We start from the raw sequence: 16,124 nt of genomic DNA, 5'->3' as shown, positions 1-16,124 counted from the left end.
GTTGTCCGTCAGGACTGTAGGAAACGACCGGAGAAGAGGGCGACCACCAGAGAAGAAAGAGAAGTGGGCATGGGATATGAATGGAGGGGCGGGGGCTGTCGAGTTGCTGGTCTGAGACGAGGGAAAACTTAGTTGGATCTGTGATGGAGGTGAGCGGAGCTTAACCTGGGAAATAGGTTGCGTCTCTCATGTGAACATATAATCTGTAATGTGAAACTGAGTGTTTCTCTGTCTTTTATTTAGTTTTTTTTTTTGTGTGTGTTCATTGTTACAAAACTGTATTTTCTATTAGTTTTTTCAAAATTTTAAAAATAAAACAGAAAACTGAAACTAAATCAAACTGGCCCTAAGATGATCAGCTCAAGAATATTCAGAACTTGTTTTCATTTATTGGTCGAGGAGTATTTCTAATGGCTTCTTGATTCAATGATCTTCGGACCCAAAATTGAAAGAAGAGTCTAATGAACCAAAATGGAACCAAACCGGAGAGCTTGCTTCGTCTGTTTCAATCTCCAATCTTTCAACACCAACAGAAATCAATTAAAAGTAGCAATGTTTGGAGAAATACCTCAGAGGTCCTAAAGAAACAAATCCCAGGTATAAAAATAAAAAGATGAAACCTGAAAACGAAGTCTAGGTATAATTTATAATTTCTACATTTCAAGTTTGTGCCAAATTTTGGGATTCTATTTCCGTATAACAGAAAGCTTCATGATTAAATAATTCTGCAGAAGAGCTACTTAATTAATGCCTCGTGGAGGTTCCAAAAGTCTGAGCTGGCGGCAGGTTCTTTACCGAACATAAGTGATCTGATCTAAATTGCAGTTTTATTAAAGAATTGAAGTTCATATTCATACCAAGAAAATACCTACCCATATGCCCTGCTGCATGAGCATGTTTCAACTAGACGTCGAGGGTGCTAAACTTCAGGACATGTATGTTTTAACTTATTTTATTAATGTTGAATAGATTTGTCATAATCTCTTCACATGTCAGAGAATTTATTGGGAATGGGTCTGTTCCACTCATCTAAAACTAAGGAACTCAGTTTCTTATTGAAAAATAATGGGCAATGACCAGGTCTACAATCGGCATTTCCAGCTTGAGATTGATGGAACACATCACCGCCTTCCGGGTAAGATTGAGACTATCACAGAGGTTGACGCGATATCCATCTTCTGAACATAGACGAACATTCAAGAGGCTTGTACTCTGGCGCTGTGTGGCCTCCACCCTGCAAGGAAAAATACATAATCGCAAAAGACAAAGAACATAGAAAAAGTAAGGAAAAGGAACAGTTTCTCAAACTTGGTTAAACTCTGAAACAACATTTAGAGCAAGTGAAGTGGAAGAATTTCATGCCTTAATTGTTGCAAACGTCATTCCATTGGAGTAAGTCCTTGTATAACTGCACATTGTTAACAAGATACAAAAAGTCCAATTTAACTTGAATAATATGCTTTACATCAAGATGATATAAGAAGTAAGATTTTGGAAACTAACCCAGCAATTTGGCCTTCAGCAGCCCATGAACGCCAATCATCAACGATAGAATAGTTCAGAGACCTTATCCATGCTTGCGTTCCCAAGTATGTAAAAAGCATATCGTGATCACCACTATTTCAACAACCATCAAATACTAATTCTTCATTATTTGGTTGCATTTAAAGCGCTCTATTATTGAAAGTAATATTGTGTTTTCACCTGTATACAAGAGATCTGTAACCTTTACTGCTGAGCTTTACATGATACTGGAAACTCTCCCTGATTGTGATCTTATAAGGCAATCCATAGTTGCATCTTATCCATTCCCCTATGCTCCCCTATGTTAAGAATTGCAGTTCAGTTTCTTGAAATTCCTCTTCCAAACATGTTCTCCGGAAGAAACAATTTCAGTAGTACCTTTTTTATATGGAGAGCTTCTCGGACACCGTTGTCATTCAGCCAAACATGAGAAAGCCGATATCCATCAATCTACATTTGAGGAAGCTAATGAAATAGTCATAAATCATAAGGGACACTCCTTTTTGAACTATACATAATTTTACACAGAAGTAGATGTGATGCAGCTTCCATTGCAGCATTACAACATATTTCTAATAATACTATTTGAAGCTTCAAAAATATTTTGACATTCAGCTTTGCAGTTCTTTTAAGGCCCATTAGCGTGTGTTAGGTAGGAGTCCTTCATGTTTCAAAATTTCGCATGCCTCATTAATAGTATCATTTTTCATTTTCTGAATGATATAGCGTGTGAAAGAAATTTAATACGAGTAGATTACTGAAGAAAAATGGGGAGTTACACGACTGGATGCACACAGAGGTGAATCAGGATCAACGAACTTAATGTATTCTTCCTGAACAAATCTTCTTTTACTAAATAATGTGCGTGGTTTTGGTGAAGCAAAACCACACGCTGGTTCCAAAATCTGTGCAGTATTAAGCCCACTTATACACTGCAAAAGTATAGAGTGACCTTTAATCAGATTACTATATAAGAGGAGACAAAAAAGGTAAGAAAGGGGTTTCAGATTGCCAGAGCTGAGGACCTCCTGGTAAGCCTGAACGTCCTGCTTACACTTTGTATTGCTGGGGTCTACATTGAAATACTGTCCTTGACAATTTCTCTGCAAAGACTGGAATATAGACATGATATGATTAAGTCTTTTCGACTTGAGGTTTCCTACATAAAACTTCCTGTGCTATTAGACTAGATTTCAGGGAAGAAATGGAAGAAGAAAAAGAAGAATGGATTTCAAGTAATAGACCACCTTGTAGAGTTCATCCGAAATTAGTCCCATTCCATGAGCAAATGGGATTCTATAATTGCTTTCAAAATCAGGATCAGTTTCTGCATTCCCAAGTATGTATCCCTGAAACCATTTCAGAACAATAACAGCTTTATCTCACTTGGTGCAATAGTAAAGCAAAACCAAAATAAATAATTCTCCTGTTAATCCCAAGCAAAAAAAAAACTCCTGCAAGTAGTTGTATTCATTTTCTAACCAAGTTAGGGTCGGTGGCATGCATTCACAATGTCAATTGACTTTTAGAAGTCACATTGACAATACAAATACATGAAAGAAAACAATGTGGAAAAATTTTCTACTAGAAACCTTTCCTAATGCAACCCTTTAGCGAGAGCATGAGCTGAAGTTCCAACTACCATCCTCAAAACGGAAAAGTTTCATGAGATAGTGGTGAATGAAGATAAAGATATGCTCATGTTCCATCACACAATTGATATTGTGAAACCAATGTTGTACAACATGGAGACATGACTAATTGTCTGAATGGTCTTTCTATTAAAATTGAAAGACAGATAGCAAATGCAACTTACATTCAGATTGATAAATGGTACGATACCCTCTTCATTTCCTGCATTGCAACCCAAAAAAATTATCAATCCTTTGTTAAAAGAACTTCCACCAAGTATGATCAGGCTTTATGTGCTTTCTCCTCATTTATTCTGGCAATTTCAATATACATACAAATTGTTAGGAAATAAATATGTATATATATACACACACAATATAAGAACACCTGAAGATGTTGCTTTTGTTGTTTAACCTTTGTAAGGAAATATCTAAAATTCCCAAAAGTTTCACACACCTGTCTTTTACTTTCTTACCATTTGTTATCACCTGAACAACCACTGGTACAGTAATGCCAGAGTATGAGTCTCCACCCACATAAACTGGATTCAAGAGGAATTCCGGATGATCAATTAACCACTGCAAAATGCATTTTCAAAAATAATGAATAGATAAACAGATACATCTACTATTCTAGCCAAAATTAATTTTCACCTCTTCTTTTTTTTTTTCCTCAATTATCTTTGATGCTATAAATACTTCTTTGTAAGTTTTCCAAAAGGTATGCCATGTTCATGATGTAGCAAATAGAATTAGCAATTTACCTTCCTTAGAAACTGATATGCTTGGTCACATGCTTGCAAATCACTGCACTCAGCAGCAGTTGAGGATCTTGCATAGGAGAATCCAGTACCAACAGGCAAGTCTACAAAGATTATGCTCGCTGCCTGATTTGTCAATGAACCATGACATTGTCCTCAGGCAGATGTACAAGCTTTTAATACTCAGTTATAACGTACCCTAAAAGCAGGCAAAATCAAGTGGTAATAGGATGACTCCTTGGGTACTCTACCTTAGACCATGAATATGGATTCAAGACTAATGTGGGGAAGCTCCCATCTTTCTGATTCTGCTCAAAATTCAGTGGACCTGAAAAGAACTATTCTCGCTAAATCAGCTGTTCAAAACAGTCGCATAGCTTTTATTATGAAGTAAAGCCAACAACAGAAAAGGAAAAAAAATCTACAAGTGGTGATATGCCCTTGGTCCCTTCAAAAAAGGAGTGGTTCGAAGAGGTACGACTATCCCTCATCTCATTCCTTATCTGAATTAGAGAATGATGGAACAGTGTAAACAGATTGTATGTGTCTTAAGCTTTTAATGTCCTGGTTCTTTCTCACTGGATAGAAATTCCCTGGGTATAAGACCATCTTGGTTGTGTGGTTGAGAACTATGAGCAGTTAAGTACTAACATGTGCAAAAATAGGGGCATAACTGAGATAAAATTGTATTGTGGATCTGTGGCCATACACAAAAACATAGACTTGAAAATGGAATTATACTTGATAAGGTTAGAGTCACACTTATTGAAAATAAGATAGGTGAGATGTAATTAAAATAATTCGAACATATGAAAAGAAGACCAATAGACACATCTATGAAACGTGTTTATATAATTGAAGAAGTTTGTAGCATAAGAGATAGAGGAAAATCAAAGAAAACTTGGTACAAACCCTTAAACATGATATGTGGTATGATTGTTTTACGAAGAATATAAACATGGATAGAAATGGGTAAAAAACTAATATTCATGTAGCCAACCCCACCTAATGGTATTAAGGTTTGGGATTGATGTTGATCATACAGTTAACCATGCCACCATATTCCTGGGAATCCAAGTAAAGCATGCATACTTTTGTTGCTTGCTAACATGTTGAAATGTAAGAATAACCCCAAGCTACAAGATATAAGAAAATTAAATTGATTTAAACATAATTATGCATACATGTAGAGGCAAAACTAGAATTTCATATCATACTACATATAGAAAGATCTTTAACCAGCATATCGACAAAATTTATTTGGATACTTGAGTCCTTTTCCCTCGCCAAAAGAGTATACTTGTGGGAATGTCCAATAATTAATGAACTAAAAAAGGAGACATCCCCAAGTGCACAAGGCTCTCCACCTTGTGAGAAACGGGGAAGGGTCATATTTTAAACAACACTCCCTTGCTTTTTGGCAAAGAGGCTATTTCCACAGCTATAACCAATGACCTTTCATGACAATCTGCGGAAGTCAACAATCGTGCAATTCATCTTAAAGTGGAACAAGAGAAAAATGAAAACTAAATTTTGGCCATCTATACATTCTAAACTTTATATAAATGTATTGCAATATATGAAATTTTGTGATATATGATAATTCCTAACCCTTGCAAAGCATTTGTCCACCTGGAACACCTTTCATTAAATATTAACATGACTATAAAGGAACATTTTTTGAAGACCACGGTAGCTATAACTTTTGGCTTCTCTGCCTTCATAACTGTATATATCTGTTTTTGTATGTTATATACTCAAAATAGAAGACAAAACTCGATAAATGCAAATGGGAGATATTGTAGAAGCAAGCCTTTAAAAAACACTTCCAGAGGAGGGATTGAATTGTGACAAACTCCTCTCTTTTAATTTGTAGGATCCTCTCTAGGCCAGAAATCCTGTATCTCAATTTGGCCCAAGCCAGTCTCAAAAACACTTCCTAGCTGGTTCTAGATTGGTTTGGATACCACTAATAACATCATGAGTTCTCACCCAAAAGTGCTAGTGGAAGTTAACTCATGGGTTCACAAGACCCAAGTAATAACCCAGAAATTTCTACTTGACTACTGATGTGAGATTGGATCATGACAAGGAAAAGTCCAATCATCAAAAATAGCATGTCATAGAAGACTCCTCTACTTAGGAACGAATAAGTATGTCAAGGGACATTTTGATCATTTCACAAAAGCTAGAAAAAAAAGGGAATATGCTCCAAAAGTAGGGAATAAATGCATCAAGTCTCAAAAACTTTAAAAATCATTAGAGTCTCGTGCTTTGGGGCAAACCAAAGGAAGAGGGCAAAAAAACCTTTTCAAACTAAGAAACGAGTTTGAGTTTAAAAGGGTTGTGCAATAATTGACCCAAGAAAGCAAGCACAATATTTTGTACAAAGATGATATATGTGTTTGTAAGTTTTAAACTTGGAAAAAAGAATTAGACAATTCCTCATAATAGGATCATCAAAAGTGTGATGTGGCTAATTGCTATCCCTTCTTTGAAAAAGAAAAACTAAGGAAAAATGCTCTGAATTACAAAATTCTATTAGCACTTGCACAGTTAGTGCTGTAAGATATGAACAACATTTCTTATTAGGAAAATATAATTAATTATGAATCTATGAGGGGATCATCAAAGATTGAATTTACCAATTTCATAAGCAAAAGCAGAGAATGAAGAGCAGCCCGGGCCTCCTGTGAGCCAAAGAACAAGAGGGTCCTCTTTGGGGTTCGATTCCGACTTAACAAAGTAGTAGAACAGCTCTACGTCCTCCGATTCACCAACTCCAACATACCTTATCATCATCATCGCCACACACACACACACACACACACACACACACATATATATATATATATATATTTACAGAGTCATCATTAATTTACTTCACCACTAACTAATTATTCCCAAAAACAGAGACCGAAAAGGCACAAGAACTAGAGAGATGACTTACCCAGTTTCCAGTTCAAAGGGAAGGGGTCCTTCAAATCCCGGCAGAGACTTAACCACAGACCCAGACGCCACCACCTGTGAAGAATTAACTAATAAAGCATAAAATAGACAGAGAAACTGACCCTTAAAGGAGAAGAAGAAGAAGAAGAATGCCAAGAGAAGCTTGGCCTTTGAATTGGGAACTTCCATTGCCAGTGCTCGTGAAGCCAGCCAAGGCCAAGCCTATTCGCTCGTTCGTTCGTTCATTCAAGCAACTACTTTTATATTTTCAGGCCAGTGTCAGCAAGTAATCCTCTCTACTTTGGTTTTTCTATTTTGGATAATTTCACTTTTGGCCCCAAATGTTTTGACTCCTTATTTTACCCCTAAACGAAACCGTTGCACATCGACCCTCCAAGTATCATTAAATTTGACATAATTTGTTTGTCAGGCTATCAAAGAAATGCTTAGTACAATCTAAGTCACCAGACACCCAATTTTCACTTTCATGAGTAGGTTTTGTGGAAGTAAAAATGAGATATGAGTTTAGAAAAAATATGAATGTGAAAGATGTTACAATAAAATTAAAAGTTGAAATCATATTGGGAAAAGACTAAGTTAGACATTTTGAATCAATCATTCAAAAAGATAACCAAATTAACGAGAATATTATCTATAAAATTAAGACGATATGGTTAAAATGAAAAGTGCATTTAATGTTTTATTAGATAGTAAAGTTTAACTAAAACTGAAAAGAAAATTTTAATACAACTACGACATAATTTTGTCGTATAGTATAGAATATTGGGTTGTAAAGTATTAATATGAGTATAACAAAATATAAGAATGCTAAGATGAATGCAACGGGATATATAAGAAAAGATAAAATTATATATAAGGTTATTCGTAATAAAGTTAGATTGATTTTTATTGAAGATAAGATGCATGAGATACAATTAAGATAATTTGGTAATGTAAAAAAATATATATTAGAACCTCTTGTGAATATAATTGATAGAATTGAATAAATAATTATCAAAAGAGACAAATGTGCCAAACTCTTTTGTTATTTAATAACATAATTAAGATATCTCTTACAATAGTTCAAAAAGTACTAATTATTTATTTTGCGCAATGAGAGAAAGTCTCCATCTATAATTTATCTCTTCTGTCGAAATCAATAACACAAGTAGCGAGAGATTGCGCAAAAATAATAATCTCAAGAAATACTAATTATTATTTTGTAACAAATATAAAATTTTGAATTTGAATTTATTCACATCTTTTGAGATGGGCATTTGTAATTATATCTTGAGTATCGAGAAAATAATATGAGAGATGAATTTATATTATTTTTAACCATTAAAAATATCTATTATGCCTTGTCCCCGTTAAAAACAGTGATCAATATTGTTATTATTTGCCACTAGTTTTTTACATTTTATTTACGGTTGGAATGATACCATGTAAGGAGGCATGGGGTCGAAACACAAATATAGCCTTAAATGTGGGGTGAAAGCGTAAATATCTTTATAGACGGGTAAAACAACAGGGCAGGAAGCGTGTTGCTTGGACGCATGCTCATTATTTGTTTATGGCCGGCGTCAACAAAGATGATCGAAGCTCGAGGGCTGCGTTTCTGGCTAAGGACACTGCTTTTCAGACGGATGTTACTGTCCACTGCTTTTCATAATAAATATTTTAAGTATTAAATTCTTTTTCACTCAACCAATAAATTTGATTCATTCATTTCGTTTAAAATATTATTTTGATTATTTTTTATTCAATTAATTAATTTAGCCCGTTAATTCATTCAAAATATTATTATTCTTAGGTTATTATTGCCGTTCAAATAAAACAATATATTTTGTATTGAGGAATTTGTCTCTAAACTCCAATAATTTTGTAAAAAGAAATAATCAGAGAATACAAGGTATTTTCTATACAAATACTCTGATACTTAAGTTAAATTTTTAGATAAAATTGCAGAGCTCTTTAATAGAGTTGAAGTGTGTTAACTAGTAAAACATATTCTCTTTTATTTGTAAATGAGTTAGATGATTGATTTCTCAAGATTGATACATGTCCCATTAATAATATTTTATTACACAATTTTTAGAAAAAACTACGGAACTATATTTGCATATCTCTATCATAAGAAGTACTTTGCGGGAAGCCTTATGAGAGACATTGCGAACTCTCTCAATGACCTTGGCCCTTCCTTCTAAAGGTATCTTACTTTATTACTAAAGCGCTCCAGGAGAGTCTCTTAGGGACCCTTTCTCTAAGGGGTCTCTCATATCTCTTTCATCCAGTTTGTCTCTATTTTTGGCCTTTGTGCTTCCTTTTTTATGAGCTTACCTTTTGGGCTTATCTTTCATGGGCTTTGACCCATATGCATATCAATTACTTCTTATTCTTTCCTCAAGATCTCTTGAAAGGAAGAATATTATTTTGCTGAAATATCATCTCTAAATAAGTCTTTGAGAGAAGGATATTTTATTTATATCTTTTTTATTTTACTAATAGGTAATTTTTAGTCAATAGTAACTTCTTTGTCAAAGGATAGGACAATCACATTGAATCTTTTTCTCTCGTCAATCCAACAATTGGGGTTTCAACAAGTTCCCCATTGAATGATCGAATTGTTTTTTTTTTGGAATATTTCTTTCTATGCACTTTGTCATTTAACCTTCTAAGTCGTCCTATATATAAGAGATCCTTGGTTCATTCTTTTTTTCACTTCTCATCAAAGTAAAATATTCCAAGTTCTTCAAAACTTCTAAAATACTCTGAAAGCCTCTTACAAACTCCCTTGTGTGCCACCTAGTCTTCTGCAAACTCTCTTGGATGCTATAAAGTCTCCTTTAGACTTTCTCTTTTCATCGTTAGGTCTTTTGGAAGTTCCTCTAGTTCTTTATGAGAATCTTCCAAATTTTAGTGATGGTGAGAATAAAGCACTTGCGGAGGCTTTCAGCTTTTCGGTAGATATAGATAATTCTAGGCAATAGGCCCAACTTTTTTTGCGACTAATCAAGCAAAGGTCTAAACATGTTTCTCTTTTCCAAAAGACTATGAGTTGAGACTTCTCGAGGGGAGAATTAGTGTACCGCCTATGTTGACCAAGACTACATAGGAGTTCGTAAGGCTTTGCTAATAGTTGGTTTTTGGTTCCCGAGTTTAGGATAAATTTTTTGAGCAAGAGTTGCTTGGTGTCCCAACACTACTTCATCCTAGAATTCTACAAAAAAAGAAAACGATTAAAGGGCATAGAGCATTCATTGCGCAAACACTTAGATGCTTAAATTAGATTGTCAGAAAAAATCGTAAAGCTCTTTAACATTGTTGAAAAATGTTATTTGGGAGAACAAGTTATCTTCTATTTATAGCCAAGCTATATGAGTAATGATAACAATTCTTGATTTCTTGGGATTAATACTAATCCCATTACACACTTTTCAGAGAAAATTATGGAGCTATATTTGCATGTTTCTATCATGGGAAGTACCTTGCGACAAGCCCTTCAACAGATCTTAAGGACTCTTTCAGTAATCTTATCATTTCCTTGTAGAGGTATCTTACGTTTGTTATCAAACCCCTTTAAAAGGGTTTCCCAAAGCTCTTTCGCTCAACTTTTCTTTTTTCTTAGTCCTTATGCTTCTTTCTTTCTTGACAAACGTGCCTTTTGGGTTCATCTTTTCATCGACTTTTTAATGGACCTAGGCCTATCACTTTTAGTTTCTTTTTCTTATTTTGAAAATTTACAAAAGAATAACACTCGCTTATTAATATAGAAAAAATGATCAAACTACTCATGTAATATCCATACATATACATAGTCAGTCATTCGTCACAAAAATTTCAAATTGATATAATTTAAGATAAGTCCGATAATTGTGTTAACTAGAAAAAAAAAATAAAACAAAACACGTAAATATAATGCCAAATTTAAACATCAAGGGGATACCCTTAAAAAGGAACAAAACTTAAAGGGTGGGGTCAAAATGATATTTTATCTTTATATACAGAAAGGATGTAAAATTAAACACGAAAGAAACAAAATTGCAGTTTTATAAGCAATTTCGAGAGCGTTCCTAAGACTTTTGTCACGTTTGGATTAGATTAGATTAGATTAGATTGGATTATATGACTTGACTCAATAGAATTGACGATCGCATCCGCCACTGCTGCTTTCAAATTCAACCTTATTTTATCACATGGTTGGTTTGGTCACCACCTAATCCCCGGGACCAGTCTTATCGTATGTATTTTGAGCTTAATATTTTTTTTAATTTAAGTAACGCAGTAGTCTAGTCGTAAGGATTGTTTGTTGAAATGCCTTCTGACGGTGTTTTTCGTGCAAGAATATATTGATTTAATAATAATATTTTTTAAATATATAAATTTTATCATTATAATATTTAGATAATAATTATAAAATATTCTTAGACGAGATGGCTCGTGATTTTGAAAATTCAGTTTTGCTATGTTGCCCGTGGCGGGCAAACTTAAGTTGCCCGCCGCGGGCCCCACCTCCCCACCCAGGCCCGCCCACAATTGAAACACCCCCACCCCCCATTAACACACCCCCCAACACAGTCTCTGAACACAAATAATATAAAATTAAAATTTTAATTACATTTTAAATTTTAAATATCATATTTTAATAAAAAATAATAATTAATTTATAATAATTTTAAAATCACATAAAGGACTCCTTTAACAAATCAATTGTTAAGTCTACTATTAATTTATTTTTTATAAATTATATTAATTTATTAAGTTATTAAATAATATTTATTTATTAAATAATATTAATTTATGTTCAGAAACTGTGGGGGGGGGGGGCGTGGGGAGGTGGGGCCCGCGGCGGGCAACATAAGTTTGCCCGCCACGGGCAACATAGCAAAACTGTTTGAAAATTAAAATAAAGGTAGAAGTTGGAAAGAGGGCGCTGCCGATTTGTATTGTACGGCGTATCTGAATTGGTTTATGAATTTGAAACAAAGCGGGAATTGTTGAAAGTGTTTCAAACTCCCAGTCTAACTAATTGGATGACTATTTGAATTCAACACTGATTATGACGCCACCTCATAATATATATAAATTTATAATAATAATTTTATTCAAATTTCTAATGGTCTTGTTTAAGATTAATTAATAATAAATATGTTTACTATTATAAATTATTATTATTTTTAAATAAAATTATTATAAATTTATGTATGTTACGTGAATTTGTAAAGATTATTTGTTAAACTTATTTATATAACATTTTCTTCCATTTTTAGCAAAATAATGTAGATTTATATATTAAACTAACGTTTATAAAATAAATAAGATAAAATTATATTAAAATAAATTTAGAATGATTAAGATAAGACTGTAAAGCATTCTAATATTTTTACCAAACTGATTGTTAAATTTTTGAGAATGGACTGGGAGATATATGCGTCATTTTTTCTTATTTGTAAGATCCAAGATATGTTTATTTAAAGGGGATGGGAGAGATAAATATATCTGGAAAAAAGTAAATAATAAGTTTAACAGATAAATTTAACAAACAAATTACAAATGACAAAAATTTGAAATATTTTTTATATCTTATTTTTTATTTATATCTTGATTAACAAATACTATTTAAAGAGAAAAAATGATCACAATGTCTCATTAATTTTAAACAATCACACACAACTTTATTATTATATATCAATTAAAAATACCAAAGTAGAGGAAGGTAAAACCAATTATTGATTTAAGAGGAAAAAATAAAGAAAAGAATGTGAGAAAATACAACTACTAATCCTAATTAGTCCCTAAAATAAAGTAAGATATCAATTTATCTTCAAAGAAGTGAAATGCCAATTAGTCTATAACCTTGAGTAAAAGTAAATTCATTTTTGAATTGTGGAATCCAAGAATTGTCCAAATAATTAAAATTTTATTTTTTTATTTCTCAATAAATATGATTTTTTATTAAATTTGTAAACACATAATCCTTTGATTTTTTTATTTTTTCTTGATAAATACATTTTTTAATTAAATTGTCAAACATTATATTTGTACTTTTAATTTCAAAAATTAAAAATTACTTTGCATATTCAATTCGGAGATAAATTGAAAACTAATTTACTTTTGTGATTCAAATATGCATTGATTTTATTATTATTAAAATATAACAATTAAAATTTATAGTGTAAGAATGCTTCAATCATGGTAGAGCAAGGCAAACAACTAATAGATGTTACTCATGGGAATAAGCAGGGGGTGGTTTTGGTTTATGGATGTTTAGCAAAGGCAATCTAGAAGGTCACCACGACAATTCAAAAGGATGTATTTCGAGTAGAGGCCGTGCGCGAGGTAGGTAGACATGCTTGACAGGCAGATGTACAAGTAGACTTGCATGAGGGTAAAAATTTACACATAGGTAGAAACTTGCATGCAGGTAGAGTTTGGGTGTGAGTAGACTGCTCGCGGGTAAAGGTTGTGCGCAAATAGACTTAGCTTCCAGGTAAACCTGTATGCGATATGAGCTTCTACGTAAACTTCATCGCAAGCACACTTTTTGGGTAAACCTACATCCATAAAGACATGCTAGAGGCACACATGGATTCCTTATCTGCATATGCCCTCTAATGCTTAAGTCATTCCAGAAAAAAAAATAGAAAAATGATGATTTTGGGTAAATAGCAAAGTATGATGGTTTTTAGGGGTGTCAACGGTTCGGATTGGTTCGGTTCTATAAGAATCCAGTAACTGAACTATTTTTAACGGTTCCGAAAAAATAAGAACCGTAATCGGACCATTACATATATAAAACCAAATCATGACCAATCCGTCGCATCAAACCAGTTTTGGTTCGGTTTTGGTTCTATCCGATTAACATTTAACTTCTAAACATTTTTGCAAAATATGAAATTACAAACAAATTTGTTAATTAAAATAAACCCATAACTTCATTAATGCTTCAAATCTTGAAGTAAAAGTAAAACAAAATAATTCATAAACTAGCTCATCAAATGAGATTACACTGATCATTTAATATAGCAATAGCGCATAAAAGTTTAGAAATAAAAGAGTTCATGAATAATAATAACCAACAACAAAAAAGAAATAAACAAAAACTAGCAGATTAAAATTGCAAGTAATAATATATTTATGAGTATGTATATATATACCAAAAAAATTATAATATATATACAAGTATAATATCGGTTTCAATTCGATTTGAACCACGGTTTGAAAAGAAAAACCAATAACCAAACCAAATATATTGGTTCGTAATTTTTTAGAACCAGAACCTAACCGTTGAATCATAGAACCAATCCAAAAGGCACGGTTTGGTCCGATTCACCAGTTTTCAGATTTTTTTTGACACCCCTAATGGTTTTGATAGATGCAAAGAAAAGGTAGAATATGCATCCAATATTGTTCGAGTATAGAGGTGCCAAAAAAAAAAAAGGTCATTTCCCAAAGCACGATGGGGTATTTATAGGCGTTGGGTACCACAAAAATCAAAAGTAGACACATGTCAATCGAACATGGTGACAATTGTCCCAGGTAAAACTTGGATGGGTTTTAGAAAAATCCCTATGAAAGACTTAGTGGCCTACGAAGTTCTCTGGGAGAAGGTGAGCCTTATGGTGAGCTAAGAAGTATATACGACTCATTTGGGTAAAAAATCCCTGGTGAGATCGAGTGCTTCTAGCTAAAATGGTTTTCCAAGTAAATGTCTGGTGAGGCTCACACAAGGCAAGTCTCCCTAATGAAGCCCACGTGGGTGTGATCTTGCGGGGAAAGCCTGTGTGGATAAGGTTTTGTGGGGAAAGCCCAGGTGTGTTAGGTTTTGCAAGGAAAGCCCATTTGGGTAAGGTTTGCATGGCAAGGAAAGCATGCGACTTGCTATTATGTAGGTGCATGTAAAGCTCTCGGGTCAACCTATTTTGCATGGGTTTGCCCTTTTGTAGTTTGAGAGAGTTAGGCCTTGAACTGACGGTTTGGGTCGAGTCTTGGGTCATTCCAAAATGGCTTCTTGTTTTATTATTCCTATGGAAATTTTTTGAGAAATAGGCTAAGGTGGACGCTTAGCATCCATGGCACAACAATGGTCCCCCACTCTTGGCTTTGACTTTTAAGTCAAAGGGAATAATATGTGTTTTTTGGTGCGTCCACCTTGTTGAAAGACAAATAATTATCCTAGTGTATGGCCTTATGCTATGTAATGTGCTCTCGAATGAGTAAGGATGCACTTGATGGATAGGAAAATAAGTGAGTAATGCAATAATGCCTTGTATTGTCTTTGCCTTTTCCTCAAATCTTGCAATCCTATTGGTTAGAAAAATATGAAAAGATAGGATTTAGTATTGTCGTACCTTGGCTCACATATGAGCGTCCTCTTTGATCCAGCTAGGGTGTCTTCCTATCATGTTAGTAAGTGTCTGGCTCCCCCAGTCATAAGGTAGGGAAGGGGGGAGGGGCACCAACATTCTTAACATAATAGGTTAATATAGTTCAATGTGTATAAAATAGTAATGATAAAAAAGAGCATGAGTAAAAAGGGCCTCGAATGTACCTCGAACCAGAGATTACTAGCTGAGATGCCATGATAGCAACAACTAATTGGGGATTATTGCTAATGCTACCTATACCCATTCCTTAGTCTCTAGTTAGGCCACTGTGGGGGATCTAGGTGTGGCCATCTCTAGCTCGACCATCTCAATAGATTTTGAGCACGAGGGTCTCTTAAATCTAAACTGTTGGGATGAATTTGTGCTTAAGTTGGGTACACCTTAGCTTTAGCCACAGAGTACGTCTAAGGTGAAGTTGTTCACACCAAATTGCCTGGGGGTGGATTCATAAGTTGGGCTAAGTTAGGCATAGGGTTAAAATGTGACTTGGCTTTCCAGAGTATGCTTGTTGGGTTTTTAGAGAAACACTAGACATCAACCTTTTCTAGAGTTGGGGATTTTGCTAATGCTACCTACAATATCCCTTAGTTGCTAACCAAACCACCATAGGGGATCCAGGTGTGGCTATTTCTAACTTAACCATCTCAATAGATTTTGAGTGCGAGGGACCCTTGAATCCAAACTGTTGCAGTGAATTCAAACCTAGCATCCCAATTGTAAGGAGAGGTTGTCTTAGAGAAAAGTGTCTTAATTTAGGGGTGCATAGAGAAGATGAGCTCACTTGCCAACTTCGTATCGGGGAATATTGCTAGGCATCAGGGCCTTCAGCCTCCTTTCTCTCAGGCAGGGTGTGTTGGTTGATGCTCAGGGGT

At 34.2% G+C, this 16,124-nt stretch overlaps 1 protein-coding gene across 3 annotated transcripts; it reads right to left on the bottom strand.

The window, feature by feature from the left end:
* Nucleotides 1-938: 938 nt before the first annotated feature.
* LOC127808155 (serine carboxypeptidase-like 13) lies at nt 939-7,129 on the bottom strand. 3 transcript variants are annotated; one of them, XR_008024880.1, is made up of 14 exons: nt 6,867-7,129; nt 6,562-6,707; nt 4,168-4,244; nt 3,920-4,042; nt 3,632-3,734; nt 3,341-3,378; nt 2,772-2,873; nt 2,550-2,636; nt 2,283-2,456; nt 1,903-1,974; nt 1,705-1,823; nt 1,504-1,576; nt 1,363-1,408; nt 939-1,234 (listed from the first exon to the last, which is right to left on the bottom strand). XR_008024880.1 is itself a non-coding variant. In XM_052346561.1 (14 exons), the coding sequence occupies exons 1-14, from the start codon at nt 7,052-7,054 to the stop codon at nt 1,151-1,153; spliced, it is 1,473 nt and encodes a 490-aa protein (XP_052202521.1). In that variant the 5' UTR covers nt 7,055-7,127; the 3' UTR covers nt 939-1,150. The 3 variants fall into 3 exon arrangements, 2 of the variants coding, with proteins under 2 accessions (XP_052202521.1, XP_052202522.1); XM_052346561.1 differs by having other exon boundaries at nt 1,504-1,617; nt 6,867-7,127; XM_052346562.1 differs by having other exon boundaries at nt 1,504-1,617; nt 2,304-2,456; nt 6,867-7,125.
* Between the last annotated feature and the right edge of the window lie 8,995 nt (nt 7,130-16,124).

This window comes from Diospyros lotus, chromosome 8, assembly GCF_014633365.1.
Source record: "Diospyros lotus cultivar Yz01 chromosome 8, ASM1463336v1, whole genome shotgun sequence".
NCBI classification, from domain to species: Eukaryota; Viridiplantae; Streptophyta; class Magnoliopsida; order Ericales; family Ebenaceae; genus Diospyros; species Diospyros lotus.
The sequence above is the reverse complement of the archived record's forward strand: the minus strand, read 5'-3'. Positions and strand labels throughout refer to the sequence as shown.